The 16929-nt window shown below is 44.9% G+C and overlaps 1 protein-coding gene across 2 annotated transcripts in view; it reads right to left on the minus strand.

Annotated features, from left to right (window-relative positions):
• Positions 1-1057: 1057 nt before the first annotated feature.
• LOC139371016 (retinoic acid receptor gamma-A-like) overlaps positions 1058-16929 on the minus strand; it is a 75575-nt gene continuing 59703 nt past the window's right edge. Inside the window, exons 3-9 of one of the 2 annotated variants that reach the window (XM_071111033.1) lie at positions 10862-11010; positions 10315-10456; positions 7923-8086; positions 7658-7834; positions 6794-6998; positions 6400-6558; positions 1058-6076 (exon numbers count right to left, since the gene is read on the minus strand). In XM_071111033.1, the coding sequence (XP_070967134.1) occupies positions 5760-6076; positions 6400-6558; positions 6794-6998; positions 7658-7834; positions 7923-8086; positions 10315-10456; positions 10862-11010 (1313 nt within the window). In that variant the 3' untranslated portion in view covers positions 1058-5759. The remainder of the gene's footprint in view (positions 6077-6399; positions 6559-6793; positions 6999-7657; positions 7835-7922; positions 8087-10314; positions 10457-10861; positions 11011-16929) is intronic. The other variant, XM_071111034.1, reaches the window with a different exon arrangement.

Here is a 16929-nt window from a genome sequence, read left to right on the forward strand (position 1 = left end):
CAACCGTGAAGCACACGGGTGGCAGCATCATGTTGTGGGGTGCTTTTCTACAGGAGGGACTGGTGCACTTTACAAAATAGATGGCATCATGAGGCAGCAAAATAATGTGGATATATTGAAGCAACATCGCAAGACATCAGTCAGGAAGTTAAAGCTTGGTCACAAATTGGTCTTCTAAATGGACAATGACCCCAAGCATACTTCCAAAATTGTGGCAAAATGGCTTAAGGACAACAAAGTCAAGGTATTAGAGTGGCCATCACAAATCCCTGACCTCAATCTCATAGATAATTTGTGGGCAGAACTGGAAAAGCATGTAAGAGCAAGGAGGCCTACAAACCTGACTCAGTTACACCAGCTCTGTCAGGAGGAAGAGGCCAAAATTCACCCAACTTATTGTGGGAAGCTTGTGGAAGGCTACCCAAAATGTTTTACCCAAGTTAAACAATTTTAAAGGAAATGCTACCAAATACTAATTGAGTGTATGTAAACTTCTGACCCACTGGGAATGTGATGAAAGAAATTAATTAATTGATTGTATGATGTTGACGTGTATGATTTCAGTTTGTGAGTGTTTCTCAACACTATAAAGAAAACTTTTTATAAACAATGGCAACACGGCCAAGTTGATCTGAGCCTTGCTGTTGGAAAACCACATTAGTGTCTGACTTTCGACTGTAGCAGATGCACCTGGGACTTGCAGTGTCTCTAACCAAGTTCTATTTTAGCATTTGGCATCACAGAAATGAGCAGTGTGGATGAAATGATTGAATAACGTATGTGTACATTTGTTTTTGCAACGCTAGCACATGCAATGTGGTTGGTGCAGTCAAGGTGATCGGGCACCTGGTTCGATCCCATGTAATAAACCATTTATTTTGCTCCTACAACTCTGGTCTCTTCTGCCTTATAGGACACATTTGGTATTGTCTTTTTTTATTTGACCTTTAAAGTAAGTAGTCTATGGGCTAGGAGTAACCTTGATCCGTGGTTCAGATTTGTTTAAATAGCCACTGTGTCACGGTCGTCATAATGAGGAGACCAAGGCGCAGCATGATAAGCGTACATAACTATTTTAATGAAAAGAACAAACACTGAACAAAACAACAAAACGAACCGTGAAGCTATATGACTAGTGCAACAGGCAACTAGACATAGAATAACAACCCACAAACTATCTCAGGAATATGGCTACCTAAATATGGTCCCCAATCAGAGACAACGATAAACAGCTGCCTGATTGAGAACCAATCTAGGCAACCATAGACATAAACACCTAGACTAGAAAACCCCATAAACATACAAAACCCCCTAGACAATACAAAACTACACAAACCACCCTTGTCACACCCTGACCTAACCAAATAATAAAGAAAACAAAGATAACTAAGGTCAGGGCGCGACACACTGTTAAATTCCTCTAATAAAAAAAAAAATTGCATTACCAATTGGGCATGGCCAATTCAACTAAATTACTTGGTTTGATAATACCCTAACAGCCTTTTCACACTACAGTATCTTGCTGACCTGTAACCTACAGTACAGTGCTGGTTCAGATATTTTCTTTCAGCAAGGTTCCAGCAACTGTTGTGGATGTGCAACCAGGCCAGCGCAGTACAGCTCCACTCAGATTGGCTCGACTCAGTAGCCTAGTAATAAAAGGGTGGTGTGTTACACACAAATGTGTAACATGCCAATGTTGCCCCATTCACTCCCAATAGAGTAGGAGGAGATTCACCTTGCTATGGCATGACTGCATCGCCCCCTTGTGTCCATGTGTTTTTACCAGGTATGCCATCTGTATTGAAGCAAATTACATTGTAATAGAAATTAACACACACATTTAAAAGAGAAGTTTCTTTATAAAATCAAATTATTTGAAAATACAACAACATCCAGACATACAGAAGAGACAACTGCCTCAATGACAATAAAATAAAATAAAATAGTAAGAACGACAGGCTACACAAAGCGTTGTTTTGAGAAAGGGACAGCAGGTAGAAAAACAATAGAAAAACAAACTACCAGTACATTTTATCTCAAAAGAGCATAAAAACAAAAATGGGGATTTCATGTTTTGACACAAACAGAAATACAAATCTTAGGCTGATTTTGAAATCCCTGAATTTAATTAAAATGTTGTATCCTTAGTTTTTTACAAATTCAATTCAAATGTAAAGTTATGGTTATAAAAAGTAACACCAACAAATAAGAACAAAATGCTAATTAAAATAAGTATAGTACATTCTGAAAAGCTATTCTTTCTCATAAAATACCCAACAATCCTAAAGCATTGAAAAGGAAGCGCTTATTATCAATAATAAAATCTGTGAAGAGCCACAAATATTCAAACTCAAAAAATAGCACACGTATTTCAAATGAATGACCTAATTGAGATTCTTCATGAATGATAACACTGGTGTAATTGTTTTTTCTTTGGCCAATCTATTTTCAGTTACCATCAAACAATCACTACTAAATGTCAGCTGTCTATGAAAAGCTTTTGCACCAAAATATATGCCCCATTTTCTTCAAATAGGCCTAAGAAAATACAGGTTCCCACATCTAGATTTCTTTCTACATTGGTTGCTTGCTAAGTGCTTGCTAAATGCACAAGAACCATGGCTTTTTGCTACATCTGCTTAGCTTCAAACAAAACATTGACTACTGTATATAAAAAGGAAACAATGAACAAACACTTAAATAAATGTCCTTTATTCATTACTGCTATTCCAAGAAGCTCCCCGGGAGTCCAATGAACCTGATTGAAAATCTCATTTAGAGGTATGACGATGGTATCAAATATATTGCTAATGTGACTAATATTGTGAGACAGAGGCTGAGAGTCCTCTGCAGCATTATGAGACCACACACACACAGAACACAGTTAATATGGCTTTTGTTTTGAACGAGCGCTGTCAGATATCCCACTACAGTAGCTACAGTGTGTGAACTGTGCTCCAGTAAGGGTTGAGGTTTATGCATCAGGGTGTGACTGACTGTATAGGAAAGTTCTCCCTCTACTCCATGAGGGCTGAGTACTGACTAAGACGTAGGCTTGTGCAGTGGCTGCTGACGTGAAGATGTAAATCACTCTTCCAGAAGAACTAATGGCCTCAATGCACACTGGGGATTAACTCCAAATCCATTCCATACACTGGAAGTCTTACTCAGCCTAAGGTCCATGTTAATGCTTTACAACCACAGGTTTGAATAAATCCACACACTGCTGTGTCTGTTTGTCATAGTAAGAGGCCAACGGCAAGGTGCCAACGGTATGCAATCTGAATATACTGTAGATGTGGGGTTTGAGTTATTATGAGCATTAATATGCCGCTCCTTTATCAAAGTAATATCTTGTACAGTAATGCTTGGGACAGGAAGATACATGTATAGAGAACTGGGGTGGAATATCTCAATTGTGGACTTTCAGAGAATGAAATGTAGTCATTCTACATTGACTAACTTATTTAAATCTCAAATTCATCAGAAACATTTCTTATTACACATGTAAAGTACAGTATATCAAAAATGAAATGACATCAAAAGAATGCCAGAATCCCAGCTTTGCATAGATCAGTGCTCTCCAACACTCTTCCTGGAGAGCTACCGTCCTGTAGGTTTTCGCTCCAACCCTAATCTAGCACACCTGATTCTAATAATTAGCTGGTTGATGAGCTGAATCAGGATTGTTACAACTGGGGTTGGAGTGAAAACCTACAGGAGGGTAGCGCTCCAGAAACAGGGCTGGAGAGCCCAGGCATAGATTCACTTTACAAATGAAGAATTCTCTTTATGACTGTAGTAAGAAAATCAACCATATGGTTCTGTGCATGTTCTTGGAGAGAACTATGGAACAAAACTCCTAGAACCCAGTTTATGTATGTAGACAGTTTCCAAAATACTGTCTCATCTGCTCTATGGTAAAGTAAGCACAAAACACAAAATGTTCATTATACAAGTAATGTGAGAAACACTCTCGCTCACCCTCACACTCATTCACACACACACATCTACATACCACACACACAGTCATTTCCTGATTCAGGCAGCTCATACAAGGCTATCTCCCTCTCATGGGTTTGCATATAATTCCAATATTTCTTATTCATCGCTCTAGGAGGGTGAAATTTCATGGACATCGATGATATGTGTAATTATGACCTACATGCTTGAGTTATTCCATTGGATTAATGGAATGGACCCTAGACTGAACTGGTCTGGTGAGTGTTGCTTAGTGATCCAGTTCCATGTATTCTTTATCATATCGCTGCTCATTATGGCTTACTTTCAATGTGCTGTACTGTTATCAACACACCACCTGAGCCTTGGCTTGGGGCTGGGAGTAGACACCTACTTTCATTATCACAGATACTCAGCTATGTGCTGGATTCTGCCCACCCAGATATCGGATCACCCCCTACCCCCCCCCCCCCCCCCCCCCCCCCCCCCCCGGTAGACCACCAGGCATTCCACTGAGAACAAAAGGAAATGACAACGAAAAGAGAGTCCTCTTTCACATTCAGATCCCGCTTGAATGGCTTGTAGATGAAAAGAACAAGACAAGGAGTGTAGCGGACCATCGGTGCTACCCCACACTTCCTTGTGGTGATTTTCTTCAACATTCCCACTGGTGAGATGTGGTCCTTCTCTAGAGTCTAGAGTCACCTTGAGTCAAAGCATTGGCATTAAAAAAGCATCAAATTGACCCTGCACACGTGGATGTTTAATGAGTGTGTTTGTGTGTTTATGAACTGTATGTGTTGCTCTGAACTATTGCTTGTAAAAATCCTTGTTGTTTTTGTTTGTCTCACCCTGCAGAGATCTAAAGTAAGCTCTGTCCCAATGAGTGAAGTCACAAGCACAGACAATGTAAAGATCAGAAGAGAGTTGTCAGTTTGCGAGATGGGTTGCCAGATTGAGAATCTATCGCTAGTTTGAGATGGCTCATCAAACATGAGCACGACTGAAGCCCAAACATACAAAACAACAATAAAATAGAAAAATGCATAGCAATACACATGAATATACAATATGATGAAATATGAATGGATATGTTTTCTTTTGGAAAGTCATACAATAGAAGAAAAAAGGTCAAATGTCACTGGAAATGATTTTCAAAGGCATGTGTGGCAATGGTTTCCACATTAAGAGTTTGGTTGTTGCAGATGTCGTTTCGTCATTGCTCTTGCACTTATCCTAGCCGTTAAGGAAAGTGGGGGAGTGCATTTCCTATAGACCACCTCTCGAAGCTGCTGCCCCTCCGTTTAGCATTTCCTTGCATTTCTGTTTGTTTGGCGACAGCGTTGTAAAGTAACATAATGGTCAGTGTTATGGTTGGCACAGTGATCTCTCTTGACCCAACTCAGTGACATTTAGTGCTTGTTTTTCTCCCTCTTCTCTTATTTCCCGGACTACGTGTTCCACTTGTTCCTATAGAAAGGGGCCGTTTCACCAGGGAGTGTCAGAGTAGGTTCAACACATATACAGCCTTTACTTCTCTGTCTATCTAGAGCAAAGAGGGAATTATTATGGGTATACCGTATGTATGTGTATGTGTGTATATTTGTAAATGTATGAGGGGGGGGGGTGGGGGTAACAACAGAGGTGAATGCTACGTCTTGGCAAAGACCCTTGTTACAGGATGGGCTGCTCATGTAGGGAGATGACTTGGTGTGCTAGGACAGGGAGTGTTGGTCTGTCTGAGGGTGGTGGAGCAGGAGGTGATGTGTGTGGGTCAGAGTGCATCACAATGTCTCTCACTGGGCTCTCCCAGTCGCCCCTTTCTGGGACCCCCCTGCTGCCACTGCAGCCTCCCCCCAAGGCTCCCCATCGCTGTCCGCCCCTCTCTCCCTATCCTCATCCCCCCATTCGTCCTCCTCATCTTCCTCCTCCAGGCTCTTCTCCTCCTCTCTCTCTTTCTTGATGGCCTGGATGGCGGGGGGGGCGGCGGCAGAGGCGCTGTCCCCAGAGTCGCTGCTGTCCTCAAAGGCTTCAGGGTTCTCCAGCATCTCCCTGATCAGAGGAGGCATGGGGCCTGGGATCTCCATCTTCAGAGTGATGGCCCTCTCCGCACCTACAGTACACAGAGAGAGAGAGAGAGAGAGAGAGAGAGACAGAGACATGCATAAACATGAGTTTACATTCACATTTACATTTTAGCCATTTAGCAGACTCCTCCAGAGCAACTTACAATCAGTTAGTTATTCATTGTTAATTATTTGGGGCTCTATGTCTCTATCAATACTGACTGAAAGCCGGAATCTGAGGCTCTACCGTACATGCATATTGATCTATGTGTCAGGATGTGTTAAGGCTATGGCCTATGTTATGAATAGAGATCTAGGCTGTGCCGTGTCTCTGTTCTGTACTGTGTACTACATCCTTATCTGTACTGACCCTTGGTGCTGATGCCCCTGAGATCAGTGACCTTCATCAGCATACGGGGGAACAAATGTGGCTTGTTGGGGCGTCTGCGGCGGGCGTAGATCTTTAGGGCCTCCAGGAGGGGCTCCTGCAGCTTGTCTACCTTCTGGGGCTCCTCCAAGTCCATACGGTCTGAGGGAGAGAGCCAACACACAGGGTCAGGAGGGGGGGTGGGCAATGATAGAGGGTGAGGAAGAGTAAGCAGCCAATGACAGGGTCGGAGGGGGGGGACTGGAACATTAAGAGAAGAGGAGAGAGTGCTTAGTATATTAAGACAAACACACATGCGCATGCACACACACACACACACACACAGTCACACAAACACACACATGAACACAAACAATAACAGCCAATGCTGCAGTACCTCCACAGATGAGGCAGATGGCGCTGAGGAGGCCAGTCTCTGTGTCGTCCATCTCCAGAGGCAGCAGCTGGCCAGCAAAGGCAAACACCAGTTCTGTGAGCGGGCCGAAGCCTGCGTTGTGCATCTGGGTCCGGTTCAGGGTCAGCCCGTCTGAGAAGGTCATTGTGTCCTGCTCCGGAGTGTAGCGAGTGCAGATCCTCAGCATCTGAGAGTGAGGAGAGGAGAAGATAGAGAGGTTAGGGGAATAACGACAACAAGGATGATGAAAAGGGAGGACGAAGAAGAGGAGGTAGTGTAAAGTGTAGGGAGTGACAGAGGACAGTGACATGTGCATTGTGAAATGTGTGTGTATAGTGTGTTGAGGGAAAGCAAAGTATGGATAGAGCATTGTAAGGGAGAGAGAGGAGTGAATAGATTGTAGTGAGGGAGAGAAGGGTGAAGGTGGAGGGGGAGATGAGTTAAGGTGGAGGGAGACATGAGTGAAGGTGGAGGGAGACATGAGTGAAGGTGGAGGGAGAGATGAGTGAAGGTGGAGGGAGAGATGATTGAAGGTGGAGGGAGACATGAGTGAAGGTGGAGGGAGAGATGAGTGAAGGTGGAGGGAGAGATGATTGAAGGTGGAGGGAGAGATGAGTGAAGGTGGAGGGAGACATGAGTGAAGATGGAGCGAGAGATGAGTGAAGGTGGAGGGAGAGATGAGTGAAGGTGGAGGGAGAGATGAGTGAAGGTGGAGGGAGAGATGAGTGAAGGTGGAGGGAGAGATGAGTGAAGGTGGAGGGAGACATGAGTGTGAACTGTAAAGAGCAGTGGGGGAGAGAGGAGTACAGACAGACTGGAGGTGGGGGTCGGGGGGTGTTCAGGTACCAGTATGTCCAGACAGGCTGATTTGAGAAGTGTGATCTGGTCAGCGATGGTGAGGGTGGTGAAGCCTGGCAGGCGCTTGGCAAACTCCACTATTTTGATGATGCACTTGGTGGAAAGTTCACTGAACTTATCCCACAGCCCCAGATCCAACTGCACACGGTGGTCTGCACTGGAGTTCTGGAACACAGGAGAGACACAGAGAGAGAGGGGTGAGATTTGTGTGTGCCTGTGTGTGCGTGTGCGTGTGTGTGTGTACTTGACTCACTGTAGTGTATTTGCCCAGCTGGACGAGTGAGGGGAAGGTGTCTTTGTGGGCCTTGCTGACTTTGTTGACTAGCTCCTCCAGTTCTCCACTGAGCTCATAGCTCTCCGGCAACACCACCTCCTCCTTCACATCTTTCTTCTTCTTGTTCCTGTCATTACGCACCGCTGCATGGGGGACAAGGCAGCAGGTGCCCTGGCGGTTAGAGAGTTGGGCCAGTAACCGAAAGGTGGCTAGTTCGAATCCACGAGCCGACAAGGTGAAAAAATTGCCGAAGTGCCCTTCAACATGGCACTTAACTCTAATTGCTTCAGGGTTACTGTTGATAATGGCTGGCCGTGACCATACTCTTTGAGACAACACATTTTCAACTATTAATACACTCTTGAACATATGTGACCTAGGACAAAAAAAAGCACCTACTAAATTAAATTAAAACGAAGGAGGGAGAGAAGATGAGTGAAAGGGAAAGTGATAGATTGGTGGTAGTTGTTGTCATCTAATAGAGCAACACATCCCTCATGCTTCTCTCCTTCCTTCCTCTCAGGATGTCCACTTACAGTGCCTTGCGAAAGTATTCGGCCCCCTTGAACTTTGCGAACTTTTGCCACATTTCAGGCTGCAAACATAAAGATATAAAACTGTATTTTTTTGTGAAGAATCAACAACAAGTGGGACACAATCATGAAGTGGAACGACATTTATTGGATATTTCAAACTTTTTTAACAAATCAAAAACTGAAAAATTGGGCGTGCAAAATTATTCAGCCCCCTTAAGTTAATACTTTGTAGCGCCACCTTTTGCTGCGATTACAGCTGTAAGTCGCTTGGGGTATGTCTCTATCAGTTTTACACATCGAGAGACTGAAATTTTTTCCCATTCCTCCTTGCAAAACAGCTCGAGCTCAGTGAGGTTGGATGGAGAGCATTTGTGAACAGCAGTTTTCAGTTCTTTCCACAGACTCTCGATTGGATTCAGGTCTGGACTTTGACTTGGCCATTCTAACACCTGGATATGTTTATTTTTGAACCATTCCATTGTAGATTTTGCTTTATGTTTTGGATCATTGTCTTGTTGGAAGACAAATCTCCGTCCCAGTCTCAGGTCTTTTGCAGACTCCATCAGGTTTTCTTCCAGAATGGTCCTGTATTTAGCTCCATCCATCTTCCCATCAATTTTAACCATCTTCCCTGTCCCTGCTGAAGAAAAGCAGGCCCAAACCATGATGCTGCCACCACCATGTTTGACAGTGGGGATGGTGTGTTCAGGGTGTTGCTTTTACGCCAAACATAACGTTTTGCATTGTTGCGAAAAAGTTCAATTTTGGTTTCATCTGACCAGAGCACCTTCTTCCACATGTTTGGTGTGTCTCCCAGGTGGCTTGTGGCAAACTTTAACTGACACTTTTTGTGGATATCTTTAAGAAATGGCTTTCTTCTTGCCACTCTTCCATAAAGGCCAGATTTGTGCAATATACGACTGATTGTTGTCCTATGGACAGAGTCTCCCACCTCAGCTGTAGATCTCTGCAGTTCATCCAGAGTGATCATGGGCCTCTTGGCTGCATCTCTGATCAGTCTTCTCCTTGTATGAGCTGAAAGTTTAGAGGGACGGCCAGGTCTTGGTAGATTTGCAGTGGTCTGATACTCCTTCCATTTCAATATTATCGCTTGCACAGTGCTCCTTGGGATGTTTAAAGCTTGGGAAATCTTTTTGTATCCAAATCCGGCTTTAAACTTCTTCACAACAGTATCTCGCACCTGCCTGGTGTGTTCCTTGTTCTTCATGATGCTCTCTGCGCTTTTAACGGACCTCTGAGACTATCACAGTGCAGGTGCATTTATACGGAGACTTGATTACACACAGGTGGATTGTATTGATCATCATTAGTCATTTAGGTCAACATTGGATCATTCAGAGATCCTCACTGAACTTCTGGAGAGAGTTTGCTGCACTGAAAGTAAAGGGGCTGAATAATTTTGCACGCCCAATTTTTCAGTTTTTGATTTGTTAAAAAAGTTTGAAATATCCAATAAATGTCGTTCCACTTCATGATTGTGTCCCACTTGTTGTTTATTCTTCACAAAAAAATACAGTTTTATATCTTTATGTTTGAAGCCTGAAATGTGGCAAAAGGTCGCAAAGTTCAAGGGGGCCAAATACTTTCGCAAGGCACTGTATAGAGCGGCTATATTGTGATTTCAGTGCTACCCCAGTACAGACATGAACTGTACTGAGATCCCTTTCCAAAACACTCTTTGCCACACAATCACTCTCACACGCTCTCTGTATTCAAACCATCTCTGATCCCACCTTTACACTTGATCACAGCATACCCAGAAGGAATGGGCAAAACTGGCTGTAATGTCATCTTTCTGAGGCCCTGGCACTCACCTTCTTTGGACATGCCGACCTCAAAGCACTTCTGCAGCCGGCAGTACTGACAGCGGTTACGGGTCACCTTGTTGATCTGACAGTTCTTGTCTCGGTGGCAGGTATACACCATGTTCTTCTGAATACTGCGCCGGAAGAATCCCTGAGAGAGAGATACAGGGATACAGAGATACAGAGAGAGATACAGAGAGAGAGAGAGAGAGAGAGAGAGAGAGAGAGAGAGACCAAGAGAGAGAAATCAGCCATTAAACCATTGTTTCCGGGAGCATAGATCTCTCACTCCATAGCCACAGGAGGGGATTTGAGCCCATGCATTTGTCCTTAGATAAAGATTCCACCAGAGGGCAGCACAGGCATCTTTTCATCCTCTAACGTCAGAATAGTGATGAACTACATGGAAACAATTATGGTAGACTGTCTGTGTGCCCCTGTCTGACTGTTCATGGCTTGTTTGTTTGTGTATGCATGTTCTGTATATATCATGTATTTGCTTGGGTTTTACACATCCTGTTTGTACATATTGACTGAGTCTCTTTGTGTGTCTCACCTTGCAGCCCTCACATGAGCTGACCCCATAGTGGTATCCAGAGGACTTGTCCTGGCACACGAAGCAAGGCTTGTAGATGCGGGGAGGAGGAGGCGGAGAGGGTGAACTGGGCACCATCTCCTCAGAGCTGGTGCTCTGGGTTTCTACTGCTGCTCAGATAGAGGGAAAGTTAGAGAGAGAGAAAGAAAGAGATTGTTTATTTCACTTTTGGTTATTATCTATTTCACTTGCTTTGGCAATGTAAACATATGTTTCCCATGCCAATAAAGCACTTTGAATGTAATTGGAGAGAGAGAGAGAGAGAGAGAGCGCGAGAGAGAGAGAGAGAGAGAGAGAGAGAGAGAGAGAGAGAGAGAGAGAGAGGGAGAGAGAGAGATAAAGCACTTTGAATGTAATTGGAGAGAGAGAGAGAGAGAGAGAGAGAGTGTGTAGGGGGCAATAAAGACAGACTTAAACTTACTGCACATTTCAGTATTGCAGCTAATAGGTAAACTGCATGTCAGATGATTAATGCAATTAATGCAAAACATCTTTGAAGGCACATTACAAGTACAGTGCACAACTGGGGTTCAATGGGACCCACAGTGTTGCTCCCTAAATAAATTAAGCTGATATATAAATATGGAGTAACTGATAAAGGCAGACTTGTCAACAAACAAGCCCAACCCCCCTCTAGCCCAACCTTTCAGCTCTACCCAGGAGGGCAGCTCAAAGGCAAACATTTTAAGAGATGGGGGGGGGTTGGTTGGTTCAGCGCTGATTGACATTGGAGAGAGAGAGAAAGAGAGAGATCGAAAGAGGGAAAAGAGACACAATTAGCTGATGGCCAGATGGCTATGCTGATAAAATACTGATTGGCAGATGAGATTTGATTGCCGTCTCCACTTCTGGGGAGTGGGGGGTGGAGCATACCTCTGACTGTCTGACTAACTGACAGCTGAATGGTGTGTGTGTGTGAGGTGTGAGGTGTGAGTGTGAGTGTGAGTGTGAGTGTGAGTGTGAGTGTGAGTGTGAGTGTGAGTGTGAGTGTGAGTGTGAGTGTGTGTGTGTGTGTGTGTGTGTGTGTGTGTGTGTGTGTGTGTGTGTGTGTGTGTGTGTGTGTGTGTGTGTGTGTGTGTGTGTGTTTTAATTGGAATGCCTGTCCAACCCGACATGCTTGTATACCTCTAGCCACATTTGAACAAACAGACTGAAGGTGTTTATGAGACTGCTGTCTCCCTCTGTCCCTCCCTTCTGTCTCGCAGGGGGAAAATGGCACACAATATAACACCATTTGCTGTCCCACAAGCAGTCATTCAACTGCTGCCAATGAAAACCCTCAAAATAAACAACGTCAAACACACACACACACACACACACACACACACACACACACACACACACACACACACACACACACACACACACACACACACACACACACACACACACACACACACACACACACACACACAAAGAGACAAGAGAGACAGACATTTGAACACAGAGACAAACCTTGGTCCATGTCTAAAAGGGAAATCGTCTTTATTTTTTATTCACCTTAATTCTAAGAGTGCAGTCCTTCTCCTTTTCATCACTGACCATTTCAGGTCTATGCACCATCTAGCTACTCAACATAACTACAAATGCACTGTGTTTTTCCTGACTTCACACACACAAAAAAGATCAGACATTTGCATAGACACACACACATTAATTTATAAATGGTCAAAAGCACATATGCACATACATTTAGCTACATTCACTGACCAAGCCCCCCAAACAATCCCCTCTAACATGCCTTTCAACTTTCACCTTCAGTCACCCCAACTTCACCTCCACATGCCCATTCCCAAACCCCCCTGTTTTTCTCTTGTTTCCTGGCCCTAAATTCCTCTGCGCAGGCTGGCCAGGGTTTAATAGAGGACCAGGCTCGTAAGCTGGCCTATAAAGGCTGTGTCTGGGCTGGGAAGGAGGCCCCCGGCCAGGCCAACCGCCTCTTTATTGGGATCCAGTCACCTTGGACAGCCATTCACACCACCAGCTGGACCCTCGCATCCCTTCCCCGTAAAAAAAAAGACAAAAAAAACAAAAATGGAGGGGTTGAAAATCCAAAAGCCACGCACAGCCCCCCTCCTAGCTGCCATCTTCAATGGATAGAACAGTTCTGTCCCAAATGTGGACCTCTACCCCCCTCCAGCCCCCTCTCTCACACACTAGGGCCTGCGTTTAACAAGAGAGGCGAGACTTCAAAAATAGTAGAAAAGGGCATAAAGGAAAAATGTCATAAAAGAAGAGCGGGACAAACGAAGAGAGAAATACAGGGGGAGAAAGAGAAAGACACGAGTTAGTGTGTAAGTGCTACCAGTGGCTAGAGAGGTGGAATAAAACTCTGACCCTTTAGCTTTGACCTTGACTGATGAGATGTTTTGTAAGACCACCACCACCATCAGTATTAGCTACCAATGGCCTAACAGTCTACTACCACCACTACCATTAGTACTAGCTACAAATAGTGTGACAGTCTATTACCACCACTACCATTAGTAATAGCTGCAAATAGTGTAACAGTCTATTACCACCACTACCATTAGTAAATCAAATCCAATTTTATTAGTCACAGGCGTCGAATACAATGCTTACTTACGAGCCCCTAACCGACAGTGCAGTTTCAAAAAATACGGATAAGAATAAGAGATAAAAGTAACAAGTAATTAAAGAGGAGCAGTAAAATAACAATATATACAGGGGGGTGCCGGTACAGGGTCAATGTGTGGGGGCACCGGTTATTTGAAGCAGTATGTACTACGTGTAGGTAGAGTTCATTTTTGTGACTATGCATAGATGAAAACAGAGAGTGGCAGTGGTGTGGAGAGGGGAAGGGGGGGGGGTGCAATGTGAATAGTCTGGGTAGCCATTTGACTAGATGTTCAGGAGTCTTATGGCTTGGGGGTGGAAGCTGTTTATAGAAGCCTCTTGGACCTAGACTTGGCACTCCTGTATCGTTTGCCATGTGGTAGCAGAGAGCACAGTCTATGACTAGGGTGGCTGGAGTCTTTGACAATTTTCAGGGCCTTCCTCTGACACCACCTGGTATATAGGTCCTGGATGGCAGGAAGCTTGGCCCCAGTGATGTACTGGGCTGTTCGCTCTACCCTCTGTAGTGCCTTGCAGTCGGAGGCCGAGCAGTTGCCATACCAGGCAGTGATGCAACCAGTCAGGATGCTCTCGATGGTGCAGCTGTAGAACCTTTTGAGGATCTGAGGACCCATGCCAAATCGGTTCAGTCTCATGAGGGAGAGTAGGTTTTGTTGTGCCCACTTCATGACTGTCATGGTGTGCTTGGACCATGTTAGTTTGTTAGTGATATGGACACCAAGGAACTTGAAGCTCTCAACCTGCTCCACTGCAGCCCCGTCGATGAGAATGGGGCGTGCTTGGTCCTCTTTTTCATGTAGTCCACAATCATCTCCTTTGTCTTGATCACATTGAGGGAGAGGTTGTTGTCCTGGCATCACATGGCCAGGTCTCTGACCTCCTCCCTATAGGCTGCCTCGTTGTTGTCGGTGATCACGCCTACCACTGTTGTGTCATCGGCAAATTTAATGATGGTGTTGGAGTCGTGCCTGGCCATGCAGTCATGAGTGAACAGGGAGTACAGGAGGGGAATGAGCACGCACCCCTGAGGGGCCCCTGTGTTGAGGATCAGCGTGTCGGATGTGTTGTTACCTACCTTTACCACCTGGGGGCAGCCCATCAGGAAGTCCAGGATCCAGTAGCCGAGGGAGGTGTTTAGTACCAGGGTCCTTAGCTTATTGATGAGCTTTAAGGGCACTATGGTGTTGAACGCTGCGCTGTAGTCAATAAATAGCATTCTCACATGCGTTCCTTCTGTCCAGGTGGGAAAGGGCAGTGTGGAATGCAATAGAAACTGCATCATCTGTGGATCTGTTGGGGCGGTATGCAAATTGGAGTGGGTCTAGGGTTTCTGGGATGATGGTGTTGATGTGAGTCATGACCAACCTTTCAAAGCACTTCATGGCTACAGACGTGAGTGCTACGGGTCGGTAGTCATTTCGGCAGGTTCCCTTAGTGTTCTTGGGCACAGGGACTATGGTGGTCTGCTTGAAACATGTTGGTATTACAGACTCAGACAGGCAGATGTTGAAAATGTCAGTGAAGACACTTGCCAGTTGTTCAGTGCATGCTCGGAGTACATGCCCTGGTAATCCGTCTGGCCCAGCGGCCTTGTGAATGTTGACTTGTCTAAAGGTCTTACTCACATCGGCTGCGGAGAGCGTGATCACACAGTCTTCCGGTACAGCTGGTGCTCTCGTGCATGTTTCAGTGTTATTTGCCTCGAAGCGAGCATAGAAGTAGTTTCGCTCGTCCGGTATGCTCGTGTCACTGGGCAGCTCTCGGCTGTGCTACCCTTTGTAGTCTGTAATGGTTTGCAAGCCCTGACACATCCAACGAGCGTCAGAGCCGGTGTGGTACGGTTCAATCTTAGTCCTGTATTGACGCTTTGCCTGTTTGATGGTTCGTTGGAGGGCATAGCAGGATTTCTTGTAAGCTTCTGGGTTAGAGTCCCGCTCCTTGAAAGCGGCAGCTCTAGCTTTTAGCTAAGTGCGGATGCTGCCTGTAATCCCTGGTTCATGGGTGGTGTATTTACGTACAGTCACTGTGGGGATGACATCATCGATGCACTTATTGATGAAGCCAATGACAGATGTGGTGTACTCCTCTATGCCATTGGAGGAATCCCGGAACATATTCCAGTCTGTGCTAGCAAAACAGTCCTGTAGCTTAGCATCTGCTTCACCATTTTTATTGATCTAACACTGGTGCTTCCTGCTTTAATTTTTGTTTGTAAGCAGGAATCAGGAGGATAGAATTATGGTCAGATTTGCCAAATGGAGGGCAAGGGATAGATTTCTATACATCTCTGTGTGTGGAGTATAGGTGGTCCAGAGGACTTTTCCTTCTGGTTGCACATTTAACATGTTGATAGGAATTCAGTAAAACTGATTTAAGTTTCCCTGCAAGTCCCCGGCTACTAGGAGCGCCGCCTCTGGGTGAGCGTTTTCTTGTTTGCTTATGGTGAAATACAGCTCATTCAATTCTATCTTGGTGCCAGCCTCTGACTGTGGTGGTATGTAAACTCTCTCGGTAGGTAATGTGGTCTGCAGCTTATCATGAGAAACTCTACCTCAGGCGAGCAATGACTCGAGACTTCCTTAGATATCGCGCACCAGCTGTTGATTACAAAAATACATAGACAGCCGTCCCTTGTCTTGTCAGACGCCGCTGTTCTATGCTGCCGGTATAACGTATAACCAGCCAGCTGTATGTTAATATTGTCGCCGTTCAGCCACGACTCCGTGAAGCACAAGATGTTACAGTTTTGAATGTCTTGTTGGTAGTTTCATCTTCCCAATAACTCGTCCATTTTATTGTCCAAAATTGCAAGTTCGCGAGCAGAATTGAGGGGTGTGGTCGTTTATTCGATCGCCTCCTACTACTCAGAAGGCAGCCCGCCCTCCGGCCTCTCTTTCTCCGCCTCCTCTTCACGTAGATCACTGGGATCGGGGCCTGTTCCCGAGGGAGCCGTATATCCTCCGCCTCGGGCTCGTCAGAGTCGTGAAAGAAGAAAAATAATCCTGCTAGTCCGTGGTGAGTAATCGCAGTCCTGTTGTCTACAAGTTATTTTCGGTCATACGAGACGGTAGCAGCAACATTATGTACAAAAATAGTTTAAAAATAACTTACAAAGAACGCAGATAAACAAAACAAAACACAATCATTTGGGGGCTCGTAAAACGTCTGCCTTCTGCTCCGGCACCATTTTAGCTGAACATTTTAGTACCAGCTATCAACAGCGTAACAGTCTACTACCATCACTAACATTAGTACTAGCTACCAATAGCCTAACAGTCTACTTCCACCACTACCAGGATAACAGCGAACGATATTGCCACTCCTATTTGACATATCAAATCAAAACAAATTGTATTGGTCACATACACATGGTTAGCAGATGTTAATGCGAGTGTAGCGAAATGCTTATGCTTCTAGTACCGACAGTGCAG

The sequence above is a fragment of the Oncorhynchus clarkii genome, chromosome 17, assembly GCF_045791955.1.
Source record: "Oncorhynchus clarkii lewisi isolate Uvic-CL-2024 chromosome 17, UVic_Ocla_1.0, whole genome shotgun sequence".
Taxonomy (NCBI): Eukaryota; Metazoa; Chordata; class Actinopteri; order Salmoniformes; family Salmonidae; genus Oncorhynchus; species Oncorhynchus clarkii.